The sequence below is a fragment of the Myotis daubentonii genome, chromosome X (assembly GCF_963259705.1).
Source record: "Myotis daubentonii chromosome X, mMyoDau2.1, whole genome shotgun sequence".
Taxonomy (NCBI): Eukaryota; Metazoa; Chordata; class Mammalia; order Chiroptera; family Vespertilionidae; genus Myotis; species Myotis daubentonii.
The window spans coordinates 100,410,547-100,434,546 of record NC_081861.1 but is presented as its reverse complement, the minus strand read 5'-3'; the positions used below and the strand labels follow the sequence as shown (position 1 = coordinate 100,434,546).

The 24,000-nt window shown below is 39.4% G+C and overlaps 1 protein-coding gene across 2 annotated transcripts in view; it reads right to left on the bottom strand.

The window, feature by feature from the left end:
- LOC132225132 (vascular endothelial growth factor receptor kdr-like) overlaps positions 1 to 24,000 on the bottom strand; it is a 388,352-nt gene that overhangs the window by 233,660 nt on the left and 130,692 nt on the right. For both annotated transcript variants that reach the window (XM_059680383.1, XM_059680382.1), the window contains exon 5: positions 5,932 to 6,059. In XM_059680383.1, coding sequence (XP_059536366.1) covers positions 5,932 to 6,059 — 128 coding nt within the window. The remainder of the gene's footprint in view (positions 1 to 5,931; positions 6,060 to 24,000) is intronic.

Sequence of the window (24,000 nt, the reverse complement as noted above, 5' to 3'; positions counted from 1 at the left end):
AACTCTTACTTGGGAACTTTTGTGTATAACAGAGGGTATAATGGGGACCAATAAGTGGAAATGACAGTGATGCATATTTTGGCTCAATCAGATGGTGACTTCTCTGTCACTGAAAGTATTGAAACAATAGCTGAATGACTATTTGTCCAGGGTGCTATAAAATAATTTTTGTGGAAAATTAGACTGTAAGGTCTCTTCTAACACTGAGCTTCTATCTCTTTTTGACCCATAGTTCGGTTATCTTATTCTTATCCAACAAGAACTACTCAGACACTTATTATTTTTTCTTTTTTAAAAAAATATTTTTATTGATTTCAGAGAGGAAGGGAGAGGGAGAGAGAGAGATAGAAACATTCATGATAAGAGAGAATCATTGATCGGTTGCCTCCCACATGCCCCCAACTGAGGACCGAGCCTGCAACTCAGGCATGTGTCCTTGACCAGAATTGAACCTGGGACCCTTCAGTCCTCAGGCCGACGTTCTATCTACTGAGCAAAACTGGCTAGGGCTATTTGTTTCTCTTTTTAACTTTTAATTTTATTGTTGTTGACACTATTACAGATGTCCCCATTTTCTCCTCCCCTTGCCCAACTCCATCCAGCCTCTGTTCCCCTTCCCTATGGCCATCACCACACTGTTGTCTGTGTCCATGGGTTATACGCATATGTTCTTTGGCTAATCTCTTCACCTTTTTTCATCCAGTCCCCCCTAACACTGCCACCTGACAGCTGTCAGTCTTCCATGTATCCATGTCTCTGTTTCTATTTTGCTCATAAGTTTATTTTTTTTAATTAGATTCTAGATATAAGTGAGATCACATGGTATTTATCTTTCTCTGACTGGCTTATTTCACTTAGCATAATCATCTACAGGTTTTTAATATCAGGACAAGGTCATCACATATTGTCTAATAACACAAAACCTAGGGTTGAAAGTTTATCAGATTTCTTTTTAGTTTCATGTTTTGTTTTGTTTTACTTCTTAAGTATTAACTATTGAATTAAAACATTTAAAATAATTTTTCAAATATCAGTTTTCACCAGAATATTTGTTGGAACTCTTTGAGAAGCCCTTTCACCATTAGTAATTTCACCATAACCTAAATGTACCTAACTACCAGATGTCCCCAGGGAATCTGACAATTAAAAAACAATAGAATAAAATAAAGACAACACAAGTAACATATGGGATAAATTACAATAATCAAGGAGAGTCAAAACACCTTGAGTTTTTTGCATGCTTATGCAGAAATTCAGTGTTGCAGGAATTCAAAGTAATGGTAAGATACTAAAATATTGAACTATCTGATTGCAGAGTTGAAATACTCTGTGTCTTAATACTTTTTCCATTTGAATGATTAAAGCCTCAGTCCTAAGAAAGCAACTCATTCATTTAATTAACCCTATAGATTAATGGCTCTCAATGAAGGGTTGGGGAAGGGTTTGGCTCCCCAGGGGATATTTGGTAATGTTTGGAAACATTTTTGATTGATAAAACTTGCAGGGGGGTGGGAGGGATGCTACTGGCATCTAGTAGGTAGAGGCCAGGGATGCTGTTAAGCATCCCATAATGCACAGGATAGCAGCCCCAACCCTACAACAAAGAAGTATCTGACACCACATGTCAATAGTTAAAAAAAAAACCTGCTATAAGATTTCACCTACAAAATCTCTGTTATGCCCTTCCTCTTCCCTTCCATTCTAAATTAGATTTTCCTTATCTATATTAGATACTTCATTATCCATATTAGACACAATTGCTCAAAATAAGAACCTTTCCTTATTTTTGTCTCTACCCCTTCCTACAAACCATCCCTGACATCCCTCTCACACTAAACAAACATGTCCTTTAACTATGTAGTTTGTGTGAGAGCTGCCATTTTCATATAAATCCTTCCCCTTTGGCCACAGTAATTAGTCTAGAAATGGGCATCAGATTTTAGGTAGGGCAATCAAAACCCTTCCCTGTGATTATTTTGTAATTTGGGGTCACATAAGAAATGCCTCACAGTTGTTCTCTGGCAATAAATACTTAATATACTGTAGATAACCACATCCCCCTTGTGAAAGAAGCAAGTCTATGGTATTCAATAGAGGAGCTGTTACTGAACACATGTCCCTGAGGTTTAGCCATACTCTTCTTTTTAAAATACGCTTTCCATTTTACCTACTAGTTCTAGTTTGTTAGGTTTGGTTGGATTTCTGTTGGTTTCAACCAATAATCCTGGATACTCCATGTTTCAACCAATACTCCTGGATACTCTATACACCAGTTTAAATCCTCAGAAAAGACTGACTCAGGAAAGTAATCTGTTTCTCCTCTCTATTCCCACTGTGTCTGGTACATACAGATATCTAATAGAGAAATTAGACAAACAACTTATTAATAACACACACACAGGAATACCACACTACTTGTAAGTCAGGAATTGAACCCTGAGAACATCAATTGTGTATATTAAATGAGATAATGCAAATAAAGCTCTCAGCAGAGTACCTGGCACTGGTAACGGCCTGTAATGCATTCAATAGTAACCCCTCCAAAAGATATATCTACTTTTGAATGAGATGATTTTTATAAAAGCAATCTTTGCAGATATAATTAACTTTAGGATGTTGAGATGAGATCATCCTGGATTAGTCTAGGCCAGTGATGGCGAACCTTTTGAGGTCGACGTGTCAGCATTTTGAAAAACCCTAACTTAACTCTGGTGCCGTGTCACATATAGAAATTTTTTGATATTTGCAACCATAGTAAAACAAAGATTTATATTTTTGATATTTATTTTATATATTTAAATGCCATTTAACAAAGAAAAATCAACCAAAAAAATGAGTTCGCGTGTCACCTCTGACACGCGTGTCATAGGTTCGCCATCACTGGACTAGGCCCTAAATCCAATGATATGTGTCCTTATAAAAGACAGGACAAAAGAAGACATACATAGAGACAGAAGGGAGAAAGCCATGTAAGGACAGAGGCAGAGACCAGTGTTAACCAGCATCAAGCCAAGGAATGGGTGGAGCCACCAGGTATTGGAAGAGACAAGGAAGGATTCTCTTATAGAGCCTTCAGTAGAAATATGTGCCTGCCAACACTTTGATTTCAGACTTCTGGCTTTCAGACCTATGAGAGAATATATTACTATAGGCCACTCGCTTTATGGTAATTTTTATGGTAATTTTCTATGAATATATCTGGGCAGTGCTTTGCACAGAGTGAACTTGGTAAATGCGTTGGACTGAAGCAAATTATATTAAATTTGACCTCAGAATGAGTTCTATTTTCCTTCTTCATGAAGTTGGATTCGGTTACTGTTACCATTGGGTAAACTCCCTTAAATATACTGTTGGCTTGCTTTTAACTAAAGTTCACTTCTGATGAAGCTACACTTTAGGAAAAGGAGCACTCTTCTCTCTCCTCCACCTGTTGAGTGTCACTGAAATCCAGTGATGAAATTTAAGTACAAGAAAGGGAATGCAAACACATATGTGGGTCTAGTGAGGACAGAGCAGGAAGTAGAAAATACACAGACAAGAAGTTTACTTCCAGTCCTAATGATCATGATTATACAGTACTTTCACCTATATAACTTATTGTATTTTACAAGGCATAATCCATATTCAGTCTCCTAACTGGTTAAGGATCATTATCCAACCTGAGCTCTAGGTTTCCTCATTCTTAGTCCAGAACTTCTCTCTTTCTGTGGGCTTCAGGAAACTGGCCTGATTCTAGAGACTAGCTCAAGATCTATTTACAGTGTGATAAAAACCCTCTTATATCCTCTTCAGGGCACCTCTTTAATTCACCTCTCAGATTATAGTTGTCAAACTTCAGGATGAAAGTGGTGTCTAAGGATTGACATAGGTCTTTAGCTAACAGCTCTTTTAAGAGCAGCAGTAAGTTGATTTTTTTTTCAGAATAAAATGAGCTAATGAAGAAGCTAACCTGAACTGTGGAAAATGTTGGTGATTAGAAAAGGAAGTGGAATGTTATGGGTTGGTGTCTTTGAAACCCCTTTTAGTGGAAGGGTTAGATTTTTGGATAATATGAAATTGCCTACTCTAATGAAAGCAGCTAAGGCCTTAGGAAAAAGCAAATCCTAGGTTTGTCTTGACTCTCATACCCTGACACATCCTCTGGAGGTAAACTGGCTGCCTAGTGGGGTTTAATTTTAGAAAAGGATGTTTGAATCAGACAGCTCAGTCCCTTCCCTACTTAGTGCTTCATTTTAGCAGAGGAAAGAGACACAGTGATTTCAAGCTCTACCAGAGGAAGAGGAAAAAGAAGCCTGGTGGGTGTGCCAGAACACCCTCCCTGCCACTAGGTAGAGAAAGGATAAGGTGGACAGCCAAGCATATAAGTTATACAGCAGACTGCATCCTCCCTGCTCCACCCATCTCCACACACCACTGCTTCTTTCTGGACCAAGTCCCAAAGACAAGGAGCCATCTTCCTTTTCCCTTTAGAAATAGCCAATAGAATGTCAGGGAAAAGTGGGAGCTGGTGGCTTAGTGAAGGGAGAATGACCACATGGCTCTGAGGACTGCTCCTCTGAGTGTATAACGAACTTTCTAACAACCTTAGGGTCAGGTAAGCCTGGAAAGAGGAGGGTTTTTCAATCAGGATAGTGTGGTCTTCAGGGAGTGGCTAATGGAGTCTAAAGTCTTCTGTACATTGTTAGAGGTTAAATTCCTCTGCCTGTGGGCTTTTGCACTTTCTTATGCCACATCAGTTGTTTTACCAGACATAATTTCCTGGCTGACCCATATCTCAGCTTTCACAGTGGTACTGACAGAAGGCATTGGAAAAATGCTAACATTCCCTCTAAGGAAAGAAAGTGAAATGATCTTTGCCTGCTTTTGTGGGAGGTTCACACCTTTTTCCTAACAAGAAAAGGAAAAAGGGCTTGGGTGCAGAGGAACAGTGTATCCAGGAGAGGAGCAGAGATAATCTTCCATCCCGAAGAAGGTCACAGGATAATAACTGAAACACTTGACAGGGAAACTGAACACCCAATTTTTACTTTTGACTATGACACTTAATGAAATATACATCATAAACAAGTTCTTCCTTTTCTCTAAGCCTAAGATCTCTTTTATATACAATGGAAATAATAAACCAGCTCTATCCACTTTACAGAGAGTTATGTATGCACTTCAAAGGTGATATACATGAACTATTTTAAAATTTGTAGTAATGTTATGCAACTATGGATTGTGAGAGCTTTGGTAGATGTGAAAGTTATCTACAAAGGAAATATGTTACTCCATTCATCACCAAGATTGATTTAACTAATCAAGATAGATGGGTTTGTTTCCCCTTTCTCTATTCTTCTTGAGTATTCCCCTGAAAACTATCCACCATTTTCTCTCTATTTAAGAAAAATAGCCCTAACTGGTTTGGCTCAGTGGATAAGCATCGGCCTGCAGACCCAAGGGTCCTGGGTTCGATTCCGGTCAAGGGCATGTACCTTGGTTGCGGGCACATCCCCAGTGGGGAGTGTGCAGGAGGCAGCTGATCGATGTTTCTCTCTCTCTCTCATCGATGTTTCTAACTTTCTATCCTTCTCCCTCCCTCTCTGTGAAGGATCAATAAAATATATTTTAAAAAAAGAAAAAAAAAAGAAAAATAACCACTCTGGCCTCAGAGCTCTGCACATGGACAACATTTACATACAATCTACATGAGGTCTTACAGGACATCTAAGCATCCATTGTCTCCCCACCCCCCTAGTTGTTATAAACTTGTGGTAACACTGGTCCAAGGTAAAATGGTACTATGTCTGCTTCTATATGCTGCTCCAAAGAGACAGACATAACACAGATGGAGCAAGAAATGAGACTGAAATACTGTCCCCTACTCTCTTTACATTTCATAATCTAGATAACAGCAAGTTCTCTATCTGAGACCCCAATAATGAAACTTACCAACTGAAGCTTGACATTGACATCAGGAGAAGTAACTCGGCATGGCACAACCACCTCTTGGGTTCCAGGAAACACGGTGATCACCAGTGGCGCAGAAGAGTAGGTCTGCACAAAGACCTGGTTGTCATCTGCAGGAATGACAAATCAGACCAAGGTTGCTATTGTCATCAGGATAAGGGTCCATAGTTTTTATATGACACTTGAAGATCGTTATATTTAGTTCTATAATTTTATACAGGAAATTTGGTTCAGAGAAGGAAAAGAACTCAACAAAGGGGTACAGTGCGGACTTGGAGCCAGGTATCACCTAGGAAAAAAAATTTTCATAAGAACCAGGAAAGCACAAACATCTGTTCATAAAAGTTTGTAAGAGAAATTCATTCCATTAATTTTACCTATTGGGTCACATGATATAAATCAAAATTCTCATCCACATGATCATGTCTCTGATACTTATCAAATTTTTTGTCATCTAAAATCCTTACTTCTTTTCCATGTAAACTGTTTAAAACCCTATGGATTCCCTGCATACAATGATTGTCAAAACAATTTAAGCTAATATCCATAGTGATTAATGGATTAGGCATATTACATTTCTATATCCAGGATAATTATTTATTTGAATGCTATATCTCCTATACATGCAAAAATCAGATCACTGCTCTCCTTTTATAAATGAAAATGCATTTGAATGACTATAAGCAATCTCAAGTTACATCTACTTTGTTTTTCTACACTCCTGTGTAGACACAAGACACAATCAATAAATTTATGTGGGCGCTTGCAGTGTAGGCACTTCTCATATGGTAAACACACAGAATGTCAATCTGAAAATAGAGACTGCTTATATTGGATTCCAAAATGGCTGTAGAATAGCTGGAAGCTCCATCCTTTTGCTCCCAACCACGGACTGGAGCTAAACTGCAGAGGAATTGGCTTGAGAGACCAGTTGAAGTGTTGTGATCTGAACTATTGAGAACAGAGACCACAGAGGAAAGACAGGAGGAGATATGGAGCGGTCTGGGAAACCCTGCCTGAACACAATTCTATAGGGCAAGGAAGGGAAGCTGAGAGCTGCAACATTCAAGGTACAGGCTTAAGGCAGACCCAGCTTCTGGGTTCCAAAGGCCCTCCCCATCAGACTACTTGGGACTCTACCCTAGCAAGCGTTAATCAGGCTACTGAGGGCCAGGCAGGGACAGCAACTGATATTGGCTTGTATCAGAGACCCACCCTGGGTGGCCCAGGACCAGCACACCACATAGCCAGCTTCAGACAACGTCAGAGCATTATCCAGTGAACTCCACAAGCAGCATATTCAAACAGTAATCACAATAGGCACTAAAATTTGCTGAGGTGAACTCCACTTTTTAAAAATATTTTCTTTAGTTTTTTTCTATTTCACTTTTTATTCTTCTCTTTTTTCTTTCATATCTCTTATTCCTCTCTTTTCTTATTTGTTTTTTTCTTTTTTATTCAATTGTTTCATTTCTATTTTTCTATTCTATATCTTATTTTATTATTACATTTTAAAATTATTGTTTCTTTTCTTTTTATTTTTTATTTTCTCTTATTTCCTTTCATATTCTGTTTCCTTTTCTTTTTCTCTTATCTAATTTTTTTCCCTTTTTTCTTTTATTACACATTTAGCCTCTTTTTTAAAAAAAACTTTTCTTATTCTTTTTCTCAGTTCTTGTTTTATTTGGTGGTGGTGGTAGTGGGTTTTTTCAGCTTGGTCTTATTTTGTCTTGTTTTGTTCTGTTAGCAGCAGTACAACAGTTTACATGACTTGGTTGGAGTTAAGTCTTATAATTAGCCAGGCTGAGAGCCAAGCCCACCCACAAAGAGGACACAAGCAATCAAGATTCAGTTATAACATGAGGGTCCACATAATCCACACAAGGGACCTTCCCAGAGCTTCCGCTCAGGAGATAAAGGAGATTAAACCACTGAACCCCACAGGACACCCACTATTTTAGGCCACCCAAGCAAGACTGTGAGTCATACACTAGTAAGTTTTTCTAATACATAGACACAAATAAAAAAGAAACAGAAAAAATGGGGAAATAGAGAGAACCAAGATGGCAGCATAGGTAAACACCCAGTACATAGTACTTGTTGCTTCTCACAACCACATCAAAATTACAACTAAAAGGCAGAACGGCTACCACCCAGAACCGCGGGAAAACTGGCTGAGTGGAAGTTCCACAACTAGAGAGGTGAAGAAAGCCATTGAGACTGGTAAGAGGTACAGAGGTGTGGAAAGTGCTGACACCTGGATGTGCTGCTCTTTTAATCGGGAGGGAGATACAAGCTCTCACTTGCTCTGAACTCCAGTTCTGGGAGAGACTCTGGGAGACCCAGACACATATGGGGAGAAAATGGACTATCTGGCATCAGGACAGTAATGTGAGGGTGGCTTTCTCTCATAGGTGATTGCAGTGATCATTGTTCCTGCACAGGGGCGCGGGATGTGGAGACCCGGGGACCTCTGGTGCAGGGCTGACTGGCAGCCATTGCTGTTTGCTCTGCCCTGGTGATTCGCAGAGATCCCGCCCCACCCAATTTACAACCCCACCCAAGCTGTGTGCATCTGCTTTTGCATATGAATGGCCTGTCCTTTCTCTGCCTAAAACCTGTCAAACTGCAGCTGGGTCAGAAAGCCCTAGAGCTTCCAAAAGAATGCCCAAGGCTCAGCAGCAGCAGCCTGCCTTGCTTCAAAGCTGGGCCTCATGTAGACACTTCCAAACCCCATACAAAGAGGAGGAATCTGCAGATGTCTCTGTAGCTCCTGCTGAGTGGCCCCAGACAGTGGCTGACCTTGCACCTCCTTGGAGATCCAAGAGCCAGTGTACTCAGTGATGAGAGTGAGAACACACTGGATTGCAACTCTTCACATTCATAAGAGACACATTCAAGGGGCAGACTCAGTGAGCACCAAAGCCCCACTGAAGCAAGTCCTTCCCCATAAGGGTGTCTCCAGTGCAACAGACCTTCCAGTGTAGACACAGCTGGTCATCACAGCCAATTGGCCTGAAGGTCAATTCCTACCAGTGATACCAACAGCAATCAAGGGTGAATTACAACAAGACTGTGCAAACAGCCCACAAAGGGGTGCACCAAGAGTGTCCACCTCAGGTGACTGGGGAGGCTGAGTCACTGGGCCCTATAGGACACCTATCACACAAGGCCATTCTATCAACTCAAGAAGACTTAGCAATTACCCAGTACATAGAAATAAACACAGGGAAGCAGCCAAAATGCGGAGACAAAGAAACAAGTCACAAATGAAAGAAATGGATGAAAGCAAAATACTGGATATAGAGTTCAAAACCACGGTTATAAGGTTACTCAATAATCTTCTAAAAACATCCAGGATATTTAGAGAGACCCTCAAGGACATTAAAAAAGACCAATTAGAAATTAAGCATACACTGACTGAAATAAAGAATAATATACAGAGATCCAACAGCAGACTAGAGGATCCCAAGAATCAAGTCAAAGATTTAAAATATGAAGAAGCAAAAAACACCCTACCCGAAAAGTAAAAAGAAAAAAGAATCCAAAAACATGAAGATAGTGAAGGAGCCTCTGGGACAACATCCGAAGTATGGGGGTACCAGAAGAAGAGAGAAAACAAGAAATAATGACAGAAAACTTCCCCGACCTGGTGAAAGAAATATACGTACAAGTCCAGGAAGTGCAGAGAACCCCCAAGAAAAGGAATCCAAAGAGGACCACACTAAGACACATCATAATTAAAATGCCAAGAGCAAAAGACAAAGAGAGAATCTTAAAAGCAGCAAGAGAAAAACAGTTACCTCCAAGGGAGTACCCATACAACTGTCAGCTGATTTATCAACAGAAACTATGCAGGCCAGAAGGGAGTGGAAAGAAATATACAAAGTGATGAATAGCAAGAACCTACAACCAAGATTACTCTACCCAGCAAAGCTATCATTTAGAATTGAAGGTCAGATAAAGAGCTTCACAGATAAGAAAAAGCTACAGGAGCTCATCACTGCCAAACCAGTATTATATGAAATGCTGAAGGGTATTCTTTAAGAAGAGGAAGAAGAAGAAAATGGTAAAGATAAAAATTATGAACAACGAAGTTAAAACAAATACATATCTATCAACAAGTGAATCTAAAAATCAAATGAATAAAAAACCTGATGAACAGAACAGACTGGTGAATGTAATAGAATCAGGGGCATGGAAAGGGAGCAGACTGACAATTCTCAGGGGGAAGGGGTTTTGGGGGTGTGGGAAGAGATTGGACAAAGAGCTTACACCTATGGACGAGGTCAGTGGGGAAGGGGGGAGGCCTGGAGTGGGGTGGGAACCAGGTAGAAGGGAGCTATAAGGGGAAAAAAGAGGAACATCTGTAATAATCTGAACAATAAAGATTTTTTAAAAATGGGGAAACAAAGAAACAGCTCCTAATGAAAGAAGAGGAGGAATCTCCAGAAAAAAAAAAAGAGCTAAGTGAAAGGTAGACAAGCAATTTATCAGAAACAGAGTTCAGAAACTAGACCAACAACTTACACCATACACAAGAATAAACTCAAAATGGATAAAATACCTCCTGCACACCCCACACTGGGGATCAAGCCCACAACCCGGGCATGTGCCCCCAACCAGAATTGAACCTGAATGGTTTACCAATACATCTCCTAGGACAATGGAAACTAAGAAGAGAACAAACAAATGAGACTAAATTAAAATAAAAAAGGCTGCTGCACTGCAAAAGAAACCATCAAAATAACAAGAGAGCCCACTACATAGGAGAAAATATTTTCCAAGATACATCCAATAAGGGGTTAATCTCCAATAAATATAGAGAAGTTATATAACTTAGCAAATGGAAGACAAATAATCTAATTAAAAAATAGGCAAAGAACCTAAATAGACACTTCTCCAAAGTGTACATACAGAAAACCAAAAAACATATGAAAAAATGCTCAAAGTCACTAATCACCCCAAAGATGCAGATCAAAATGACAATGAAATATCACCTCACACCTGTCAGAATGGCTATCATAAACAAGTCAACAAACAACAAGTGGTAGCGAGGTTGTGGAAAAAAGGGACAGAACTCTAGTACACTGCTGATGGGAATAGAGACTGGTGCAGCCACTGTGGAAAACAGTATGGAGTTTCCTCAAAAAAAAATATATGGAACTGACATTTAACCCAGTGATCCCACTTCTAGGAATATATCCTAAGAAACCTGAAACACCAATCAGGAAGAAAGTATGTACCCCTATTTTCATAGCAGTGAAATTTACAATAGTTAAGATTTGGAAACAGCCCAAGTGCCCATCAGCAGATGAGAGGATAAAAAAGCTGTGGTTGTCCTAACTGGTTTGGCTCAGTGGATAGAGCATCGGCCTATGGACTGAAGTGTCCCAGGTTCAATTCTGGTTGGGAGCACATGCCCAGGTTGTGGGCTTGATCCCCAGTGTGGGGTGTGCAGGAGGTAGCTGATCAGTTATTCTCTCTCACATCGATGTTTCTATCTCTCTCTTCCTCTCCCTTTCTCTCTGAAATTAAAATAAAGCAGTGGTACATTTACACAATGGAATACCATGCAATAATAAAAAAGAACTCATTGTTTGCAACAGCATGGATGGACCTGGAGAGTGTTATACTGAGTGAAATAAGCAAGTCAGAGAAAGATAAGTACCACATGATCTCACTCATATGTGGAATCTAATGAACCAAATAAACTGATGATCAAAAATAGACCCAGAGACATAGAAGCATGAACAGACTGTTGAACCTCAGAGGGAAGGCAGGGGAGGATAGAAGGAAAGAGATCAACCAATGAACTTGTATGCATACATGAATAACCCATGGACACAGACAATGGGGTGGTGATGGCCTGGCGGGCATGGATGGGAGTGGGCTGGAAGGTTTAATGGGGGGGAGGGGAGGAGAACTTATGTAATACTTTCAACAATAAAGATTTTTAAGAAAAAAGAAAGTTCAAAGTGATGGTTTTAAGAATGTTCAACAGCATGACAATGGACATAGAAAACATGAAAACAACTAGTTGGAAATGAAGAATAACATATATGAAATAAAGCATACACTGGAAGAAATAAACAGTAGGTTAGATGAAACAGAGGATCAAATTAGCAAATTAGAAGACAGGTAGGAAAAAAGCATTCAATCAGAGAAGAAAAAAATAATTAAAAACCGTGAGGATAGTTTAAGGGAACTTTAGAACAGCATGAAATATAACAACAACATCATAAGGGTACCAGAAAAAGAAGAAAGTGAGCAAGGGATAGAGAACCTGTTTGAGAAATAATGACAGACAACTCTAACCTAGTGAAAAAAAAGTTACCAAGTTCAAGAAGCACAGAGAGTCCCAATAAAGATGAACTAAAGAGACCCACACCAAGACGCATCACAATTAAAATGGCAAAGGTTAAACACAAAGAACAACCTTACATGAATCAAGACAGAGATACTCAGTCACCTAAAAAGGAGTTACCATAGTAAGATTTCTCAACAGATACACTACAGACCAGAAGGGTATGAAGAACTCAAAGTAATGAAAAGCAAGGATATGAAACCAAGACTACTCAATCCAGTGAGGCTCTCATTTAAAATTGAAGGTCAAGAAAAGAACTTCTCAGAACAAAGAAAAAGATTAAAGGAATTTCTTACCAGCAAACCAGCCTAAGAAGAAATGTTAAAGGGACTAATAGAAGAAAAAGAAATATATAGAGAGAGGAACATAGGCATAAAGAATAAAAATGGCAATAAATAAGGCCCTGTAAATAATAACCTAAAATGTAAATAGATTAAATTATCCAATCAAAAGACATAGGGTAGCTGAATGCATAAGAAAACATGACCCATATACACATTGTCTACAAAAAGACCTATTTCAGAACAAAAGATACATAACCTGAAGGTGAAGGAATGGAAAAACATTCCATGCAAATGGCAACAACAAAAGCTTGGGTAGCAATACTTATAACTGACAAACTAGACTTCAATACAAAGGCCAAAATAAGAGACAAAGAAGGATTAATCTTACAAGAGGATAAATATATATGCACCCAATATATGAGCACCTAAATATATGTTTAAAAAAACTCTTGGTGGACTTTAAGGGAGAGATTGAAAGCAATACAGTCGAAGAGAAACCAAGATGGCGGCATAGTTTAACGCCAGAGTTTGCTGCCTCGAACAACCACTTCAAAAATACAACTAAAAGATGGAATGGACATCATCCAGAACCACAGGAAGGCTGGCTAAGTGGAAGTTCTACAACTAGGAGGAAAGAGAATAGCATATCGAGACTCAGAGGAGGCGCAGTGCTGAAGTAAAATACTAAGGTGCGGAGTGCATGCGGAGCGGGCTGGTGGCAGAGGGCGCGGTTGTCTGTTTCAATCAGGAGGGAGTCTCAAACTCTGAGCTCCAGATACGGGCAAGTCTCTAGGGACCCAGACTCAAACGGGACTGTCTGGCTTTGGTAGGAACTCGAAGGCAGCTTTCTCTCCGAGGTTTGCAGCGCAGCGGTTGCTGGGACTGTGAGAGGCAGAGCCCCTGGGGATGGGACTGAGAGAAGCCATAACTGCTCGCTCCCCCTGCCCTGTAGATCCCCCGGGATCCGCCCTGCCCAAGCCCTGGACAGAGGCATTTGAGGGATAGCCTTAGGCAAAGGCTAGATTAGCACCGCCCTAGAGATCCAACACAGAAGTTCTCCCACTGCAGACACAGCTGATTCTCATAGCCAGTTTCCCTGGTGGTCAAATCACCCCCAGTATTACCGACAACAATCAAGGCTTAACTACAACAAGACTGTGCACAAAGACCACTAGGGGGTGGACCAAGAAAGCATAAAAAATGCGGAGACAAAGAAACATGACAGAAATGGAGGATATAGAGCTCAAAACCACATTTTTAAGGTCTTTCAATAATTTTCTAAAAACTGCCGATAAACTTAATGAGATCTACAAGAAATCTAATGAGACCCTCGATGTTGTGATAAAGAACCAACTAGAAATTAAGCATACACTGACTGAAATAAAAAATATTATACAGACACCCAACAGCAGACCAGAGGAGCGCAAGAATCAAGTCAAAGATTTGAAATACAAAGAAGCAAAAAACACCCAACTGGAAAAGCAAAATGAAAAAAGAATCCGAAAATACGAAGATAGTGTAAGGAGCCTCTGGAACAGCTTCAAGCGTACCAACATCAGAATTATAGGGGTGCCAGAACATGAGAGAGAGCAAGATATTGAAAACCTATTTGAAGAACTAATGACAGAAAACTTCCCCCACCTGGTGAAAGAAATAGACTTACAGGTCCAGGAAGCGCAGAGAACCCCAAACAAAAGGAATCCAAAGAGGACCACACCAAGACACATCATAATTAAAATGCCAAGAGCAAAAGACAAAGAGAGAATCTTAAAAGCAGCAAGAGAAAGAAACTCAGTTACCTACAAGGGAATACCCATATGACTGTCAGCTGATTTCTCAACAGAAACTTTGCAGGCCAGAAGGGTGTGGCAAGAAATATTCAAAGTGATGAATACCAAGAACCTACAACCAAGATTACTTTATCCAGCAAAGCTATCATTCAGAATTGAAGGTCAGATAAAGAGCTCCACAGATAAGGAAAAGCTAAAGGAGCTCATCACCACCAAACCAGTATTATATGAAATGCTGAAAGGTATCCTTTAAGAAGAGGAAGAAGAAGAAAAAGGTAAAGATACAAATTATGAACAACAAATATGCATCTATCAACAAGTGAATCTAAGAATCAAGTGAATAAATAATCTGATGAACAGAATGAACTGGTGATTATAATAGAATCAGGGACATAGAAAGGGAATGGACTGACTATTCTTGCGGGGGAAAGGGGTGTGGGAGATGCGGGAAGAGACTGGACAAAAATCATGCACCTATGGATGAGGACAGTGGGTGGGGAGTGAGGGCGGAGGGTGGGGTGGGAACTGGGAGGACGGGAGTTATGGGGGAAAAAGAGGAACAAATGTAATAATCTGAACAATAAAGATTTAATTTAAAAAAAGAGAAAGCAATACAGTCATAGTAGGGGACTTTCACACCCAACTGACTTCATTGAATAGATCTTCAGACACAAAAATGAACAAGTAAATTGCAACTTTAAATAATACACTAGATCAGATGGATTTAATTGCTATTTACAGAACATTTCATCCCAAAAGATATGCATTCTTCTCAAGTGCACATGGAACATTCTCAAATACAGACCACATGTTAGGACACAAAATAAGTCTTAACTAATTCAAGAAGACTGAAATCATATCAAGAATCTTCTCAGATCACAAAGACATGAAACTAGAAATCAATTATAATAAAAAAAACTCAAAATATTCAAACACATGCAGGCTAATTAGTATGTTATAAAACAGTGCATTGGTTACTAATAAGATCAAGGAAAAAAATAAAATACTTACTAGAAACATGAAAATTAACACACAACATCCAAAAATCTATGGGACTCAGTGAAAGCAGTCCTGAGAGGGAAGTTCATAGCATTAAAAGCCTAGCTCAAGAAACAAGAAAAATCTCAAATAAACTAACCCTATACCTAAAAGAACTAAAATATATATATATATATATAATAAAAGGAGCCCAGAGGGAGTAGAAGTAAGGAAATAATAAAGGTCAGAGTGGAAATAAATAACATAGAGACTAAAAATCAATACAAAATAGCAATGAGGTGGCTCCTTAAAAAGATAAACCTAGATTGTTGAACCCTTAGCCAGACTAAGAAACAAAGAGAGAGGACCCAAATAAATAAAATCAGAAATGAAAGAGGCAAAGTAACAACTGACATCACAGAAATACAAAGGATTATAAGAAAATACTATGGATAACAATATACCAACCAATCCAACAAACTGGGTGAAATGGACACATTCCTGGAAACATACAATCTTCCAAAACTGAATCAGAAAACCCGAATAGACCATTAACAGCTAATGAAATTGAAGCAATAATAAAAAAAAAATCCAGAAACAAAAGTCCTGGATCAGATGGCTTCACAGATTAATTTTACCAAGAATTTAAAGAATTAACATCTTTCTCAAACTATTACAAATCATAAATCATAAAGTCATTCACAATCTTATACTGTAGAATGAATTATTCTCGGTATCATGAGTTAGGATTTATATAAAAGACAGGAGTGATTAAAGGCACCCAAAAACCTTATCTTTGATTTTTCCAGGAATTTTTCAAATTTGTACGGAATAAATCCAGAGTGGTTTTTGAAGTAATGGTAGAGACTATAAGGTTTAGGATGATCAGCCTTACCATACCATACCTACAACATAAGAGAGGAACTTCTCTTTATCTGATGTTTTTTTCCAGAATTGGATATCAAGATCATATATTCTCTATCAATAGACCTTTCCAAGATAGTGAGTCATTAAACAATATGGTAAATAAAAACAGATGGTGGAAGGAGAGGGGATAGGAACCATAACCCTTCTGAAGGTTCCATAACCCTTATCAGATCAGATGGTGATCCTGGAACCAGAGGAAGAAAGCTCCCTTCACATCCATTCAAATGGCTAACTAGCTCCACCCCCAAATTAGGGAAAGGCTGTCACAAAGCTTGCTGTTCTCCTAACTCCAACAAGCTAAGAGGGACAGAATGAAGTTGAATCCAGCATGGCAAAGCCATTAAGAGGGAGGCGTGGCATCTTTCAAGAGGCAATGTGAATACAGGGGAAGAGAAGAATAATTACAAGCTTTAGAGAGGAGACCCTCCACCACTTTCTACCTGTGTTCCCTCCATTATCAGAAAAAAAACTCTACTTGCTCACTAATAGCAAAAGGAAAAATAGTAAATTACAGTGGAAAAGGCTGGCATAAAAACCTTAACCAAGTGATAAAATTTAATATCATCAGTAATAGAATAGACACCATAAGACTCTTAATAAGACAACATCATTTCCTAACATTTTTGACAACAAATGCATCAACTGAGTTTAATCATAAGGCTACATCAGAAAAACCCAAATTAAGGGACATTCCACGAAATAACTGGCCTATACTCTTCAAAAATATCAAGGTCATAAAAGACTAGGAAAGACTGAGAAACTGTCACAAAATGGGAGGAAATAAGGAGACCTGACAACCAAATCCAATGTGAGTTCCTGGACCAGATAAAGGATATTAATAAGATAATTGGTGAAATTTGAATAGGTATACAAGTAGCATTAAACCTATGTTAATTTATTGGTTTTTATAATTTTACTTTGATTTTTAAAAATGCTAACATTTAGAGAAGCTAGTAAAGAGTATATAGATTATTTTTGTTTTTTAATCCTCACCCAAGGACATTTTCCCATTGATTTTTAGAGAGAGTGGAAGAGAGAGGGAAAGACAGAGAAATATCGATGTGAGAGAAACACATCAATTGGCTGCCTTCTGCATATACCCTGACCAGGGCCTGGGCCAGGGAGGAGCATGCAACTGAGGTACATGCCCTTGACCAGGGTTGAACCGGGACCCTTCGATCTGCAGGCCAACACTCTATCCACTGAGCCAAAGCAGCTAGGGCAGAGATTATTTTTACTAATGTATTTTTTCAGTAAGCATGAAATTATTTAAAAATTAAAGAAACAAAAAACAAACATCTCAGGATCTCATATTAGAAAAGATAACAAACACTCCAAGGAATATTCATAGCATTAAACAAAGTGTGCTGGATGTGTTGGCTTTCATAATTCTGAGATTTGGGGCAAGTTATGATATTCCACTTCCTTTTTCTTTTCTTTCTTTTAATTTTTATTGACTACTTTTCCTGAGTTCCCAATGAGGTTGCTGAAAGGAACAAATGAGTTGAAAAACAACCTTATATTTAAAAGAATCATATACTTTTAAATTATGAGTATCAAAAGATACAAGAAATGTACATTTAATCCTGACATACTACTTCTCCCCTTGGTCCAAAATGTTTAAGAATATGGCTATATTAATTTCACCATTATCTCACCCTGGTATTATTGGAATTCCCTCCTAATTATCTTCCTGCTTCCACTGTTTTCTTTCTAAGGTTTATTTTCCACCCAGCACCCAAAATCATCATGTCATTTGCTTCTGAAACCTTCCATCCACCCAGAATAAAATTCAAAGGCCTTTCCATAGTCTAAAAGGCCTTATCTTATTCCCTCAACAGCTCCTTTATCTCATCTCTTATCATTTCTCACATAAACTACTCCAGGCATATTGACCTCCTTGATGATTCCCACTCTGTTTTAAGGTCATTACAACTTCAGGGTTTAGAATGCTTTTCTCCCATATATCCACATGGTGCTTATCACTTCATTCAGGCCTTTGCCCAATGATCTCCTTATAATATAAGCCTTCCTTGACTCTTTTTTCCCCTTGACTCTTTAGATCAGTTATCACTATCTGATACCATAGGACATATTTCCTTGTTTATTACTCTAATATGTAAGCTCCATTATATCAGGGATCTCATGTGACATCTTCACTGCTATATACTCAGCACCTGTGAATTCTCTTAAATTATTTGCATAGTCTTGTATGAATGGGTATATTTCTGGAGGGGGGAATTTTTCAGGATTTTATTAGCCTCACTAAATGTTCTGCAAGCCTCTGATAGAAACTGTTATCTATTTACTGCACTATCTATTCTTCCCTTCTTTAGTATTCATAAAATAATGATTTTGTGCTAGTTATAGGCCACCCAGAATAAAAATTTATTTAATCTAACTCCCTTGCAGCTAGATGTGACCTTGTGACTAAATTTTAATTAAATTTCCAATTAAACATAATTAGAAGTCTCTTTCAGGGGCAAGGACCTTCTTCTCCTCCTTTCTCTCTTCCTAAATGGCAGGATTCAGATGTGAGGGTTGGCACTTGAGCAGCCATCTTGGACTCTGAGGTAGTATACCAGATCTCTGTTGATCCCTGCAGTAGCAGCTCAGGATTTTGCCTACATCTTTATGTCTTGGTTATTACTTAGGGTTTTAAGTTACAAATGAACTTAATTCTGATATCAACTCCAAAATGTTTAAGAATATGGCTATATTAAAATATCATATATCATTCTGCTCCCTATTACATAAGGGCAGAGGACACACCCTAATCAGTGTGTGTGTGTGCCTAGCATCTGTCATAGCAGCTGGCACATTGTATGAATCAACAAATAGAATAAATGAAAGAATGTGAGGTTCCCTTTATTTCCAGCCTTTGGGGATTCTAGATGATAGAGGTAAAATTTAAGATGGTCCATTGAAGGATGGATATGCTTTTTAAGGCTGAGATGGGGAAAAGTGCCTGGAGACTTTCCAGCATGGGAGCACCACATGAACAGGTGTGGAGGTGGCAAGCCCAGAACATGCTGTAAGCCATGAGATAGACTTACTTTTAAGACTTAGATATTATAACATGTAAATGTATGCAAATGGACCAACACAGAGGACCCAATATATTGGAAAACATACTCGTTAATTTCCTTCATCAAATCTGACAGCCTTATCTCTAAGAATTTGATAAAAAAGTAAAAGTACTTAAACTCTTTTCCAAGCCTCGAGCAGGTCTAAAATTGACTGAGGTTTCACTTGGAGATAAATTTTCCTAGGCTGATTTTTGTCACTAATAATTGTGTGGAGGATACTGTGAAAGACAGAAGGGTTCAGATAAAAAACCACAGAGGCTCTTGGCCTCCAGGTTTCTTCTGATGTCCCACGGATGTTTGATTCCTTAACATGAAACTCAATTGAATCCAAATGGTTCCAAGAATGCTGATAGCAGTAGAAACAGTGGCATCCCAACATCCAACATATATCTTAAGCAAGGAAAAAGAGAGGGAGTAGTACAGCCCAGGGAGACAGACATTACCCAATCCTGACTTGTTTATAGCCATGAATGCAATGTGAACATGTCTTGGAGGACTTGAGTCCTTCAGAAAGATAAATGTTCTTCCTTCTTAGTTGCCAGCAAAGACTCTGGTCTTTCAAAAAAAAACCCTGAAATTTTTGGTGTTCCTGATCTGGTGGTTAAAAGAGAACTTACACTGGAGAGTGTCAGAATATGGGTTTTACAAGGAGTTTCAGATAGGGGCATTTGGGGCTGAAAGATCCCATAGGAACCAACTAGCACAGCTAATTCAACCCTCTTTTTTAGAAGTAGGAAAACTGACATTCAGAAAGGTGGAAATACTTGCCTAGGTTCACACAATTAGGTTAGTAAAAATCTGTTTGCCAATCTGTTTCTCCATATTCTTCATCCAATGATCTGATCCACACTGCCCAAATCCTGACATCATGCAGGTACACGCTATAGATGGCCTTGGGATGCTTTCAGATAACTATAGAAAGCTGGGATATTGACAGGGAATGCCAAAGAGAAAAGAACTGGGTGCAAAGCAGTGGTTTTCACATATTTTTCTAAAGCGGTTAAGTTCTTCTTATACATGATATAATATTGATAATTAACATTATTGAGAACTCACTATGTGCCCACCTCTAATATAAGCACTATGAATGTATTCATTTGTTCAATTCTTACAAGAGCCTTTTGAGGTTGATTACTATTATCATTTTATAAATGGGGAAACTGAAGTACAAAGAGGTTAAATAATTTGTGAGAAACCACATAGCTAGGAAATCACCATTTGAATCCAGGTCATCAGGCTTTAAAGTCCATACTCTTAAGAGTCAAGATAAACTGAAATATTATATGCATCCCACATATACATAAATATGCAAATAAATCAGATAAGAGCATATATGCTCTTTGGCTCAGAATATTAAGTTCAGCCCTCTTAAAACTTCCAAGCCCCTCCCCAACAAGTAGCATGAGAGACCCCCATGTACATCACACTGGCTCTGAGCAGAACAATATGAAGTCAACTATTCCAAAAAGGTGGGGACTTGACTCTAGGAATCATAAACTCTTGGTCCTAGCTTCTGCTCTGCCATTAACTACCTATGTTACCTTGAACAAATCATTTTCTCTGTTTTTTTTTTTTGATGTGGGGATGATGAATCAACCTTTATGGGCCCTACCAACCCTTGGTATTTGGTATTCTTGAAGTCATTGGCTCCACACTTGGGCCCCAAGCCAAGCTGCCTTTGGATAAAACCATCCTAAAGAGGTCTTGTTATCATCCTCACACCCATTCCCAACATGCTGCAACACTGAGAAAATGCAAGGGAGTGAAATTATGCAGCTAACCCCTGAGAGTCTCCTCTCCTTTTGTGTCCTAGGGATCCTTGGATTGAGCCAGGACTAGGCCAGAGGTAGTCCAGAGCTGAACTAGGGCTGGTGGGAAAGGACACTCCCATCCTGGGTCAACATGGACCTGTCCTATCCTTATTGCCCGAGCTATTGTGCTGTAATAGAGACTAGTTTCCTAATAGAAAAGAGGGTGTGGACCAGGGGTTTACAATGCCTGGGGGCTCGGGGCCAACAGACAAATTTAGAGAGAAGAGGAAAAGGTGTGGAAAAAAGCATACACATGTGACTTCTCTCCAAGATCCTTATCAGAATACAAAGGAAAAGCTAAGAGACATTCAAAGTACAGAAAAAAAAAATATTGCTGGGGCTGAAAGCTATTTTGATCTTTGTGATTTGAATTTTTCAGGTTTCCTTGCTCTACAAAGGAGAAGGGGAGATCAGAAGGCATATAGGAGGAGGTAAGGGAGAACTAACTATATACCATGGGCTGAGGGAAGAGGAGATGCAGCCAAAATTGAGGGCTGATGTCACTGACCCCTCATGACCTAAGGATCTATATTCAAAGTAAGCAGTACCTTCCTCCACCACCATGCCTCCACTTGGTTTCTTCTATGAGAAAAGCAGAGAGAGCAATACCATCCCCATCTTCTTTCAAGGAGAGAGTGAAGAGCATCTTGGGGCCAAATAAAGAGTTTTTTACAGAAGACAATGGGAACAAACATGCATTCACTTACCTTTAGCTTAATTCTTAAAAGGGAGAGAGCAGCTTTGGCCTGAGGTTCTAAAGCTGCCCCATCAAATATGGTAGCAATCAGCCACATGTGATATTGAGCACTTGAAACTTAGCTAGTGGGAATGGAGATGTGCTGTAAGTGTAGAATACACACAGGATTTCTAAAACGTATTATGGCAAAAATATAGACTATTTCATAAATATTTTATGTTGATTACATGTTGAAATATTTTACATATATAATTTTAAATACATAATTTAAATTAATTTCACCTATTTATTTTATCTTTTTTAAATGTAGTTACTAGATATTTAAAAATAATACGTATGGCTTGTATCATATCTCTTTTGATTAGTGCTGCGATAAACACTGTAATTTATAACCCAGCCTCTCATGAATGGTTAGAACCACTTCAGGGGAAAATGTGTGCTATCTCCTTTTGTCCTTCCATACTCCTCCTGTGCTCACTATATACACACTTAAATAGATACTAATCCAGCACTTCCAAATATGCCATAGCCCCTCAAGTAGTTGTTCCTCAAGACTTAGGCTCTAAGCATTAATACAGTCAATAAACACTTATACAACTTTGTGTATTGTTTATAGATGCTAAAATAGAGCATTAAACAAGAGTGACAAAATCATATCATTCTTCATGGATCTTACAGACAGACAAAAACTAAGTAACATATATAGAATGTTAGATGGTGGGATATGTCAATAAAAAAAGCAAGGAAATTGGGTAGGGAGTGTTGTGTTTCAAGTCTAAATATGATGGTGTTTTCTTAGTCCATTTAGGCAGTTATTATCACAACTAGAGGCCCGATGCATGAATTCGTGCATGGGTGGGGTCCAGCCTGCCTGATGATCGGGCCAGGCTGGCCAGGGGGAGGGGAGGTGGGAAGTTGGCTAGCTGGCCCTGCCCCTGATCAGGGTGGGGGAGCCAATCAAAGGTGGGGCCGGCTAGAGGTAGGGGCTGGGGCAGTTGGTTGGTCCGCCCTGCCTCTGATTTGGGGAGGGTGATGGGGGCGGGGCTGGTTGGGGGAGGGGATGCAGGTGGTTGGCTGGCTGGCCCCGCCCCCGGTCAAACTCTCGGTCGAATTCTTGTTGAGAGGATAATTTGCATATTAGCCTTTTATTGTATAGGATATCATAGACTGGGTGGCTTATAAACAACATAAATTTATTTCTAACAATTCATGAGGCTGTGAAATTCAAGATAAAAGCACCAGCAGATTTGGTGTCTGGTAGGAACCTACTTCCTGGTTTATAGATGGCCAACTTCTTGATGTTTCCACACATGATAGAAGGGACAAGGGAGCTCTCTGGAGGTTCTGTTAATAAAGTACTAATCCCATTTATGAGGGTCTGCATTATTTCCAGCCCCAAATCCCCAAACTTTTGAGGAGGGAAATGATACAGCTGCCAACTTGCTGTGGTATCCAGTTTTCCTCCTTTCCCTGTCTATTCCCAAGCTCTGAACCTCCCCTCACAAGGGCAGGGGAAGTATTATTTGCTGGGACGTGTCATCTGGTAAGATTATCTGAGTACCTGAGGCAGTAGGAAATGAGACTCTTTGAGTGAGATTTTGGAATAAGGGGTCCCAGTTTGAAGAGGCTCTTAAATGGAAGAGGCCCTATTCTGCCATTTTCCACTCTGCAGGGGAAGGCTAATGAGATTTATATTGAATCAAGCTCCCTTCTTAGAGAAAAGTCTAAGGGTGAGATTTGTTAAGATGTTGGTTACTAAATTTCTGAGGAATATCTTGCATAGACTGTCCATGAGAGAGCCTATCCTATATAATAAAAGGCTAATATGCAAATCAACCAAACAGCTGAATGACTGGTCACTATGACGCGCACTGACCACCAGGGGGCAGATGCTCAATGCAGGAGCTGCCCCCTGGTGGTCAGTGTGCTTCCACAGGGGGAGTGCCGCTCAGCCAAAAGCCGGGTTCACAGATGGTGAGTGCAGCAGCGGTGGTGGGAGCCTCTCCTGCCTCTGCAGCAGCTCTAAGGATTTCTGACTGCTGGCTTAGGCCTGCTTCCCATGGGCCTAAGCTTGCAGGTAGACATCTCCCAAGGGCTCCTGGACTACG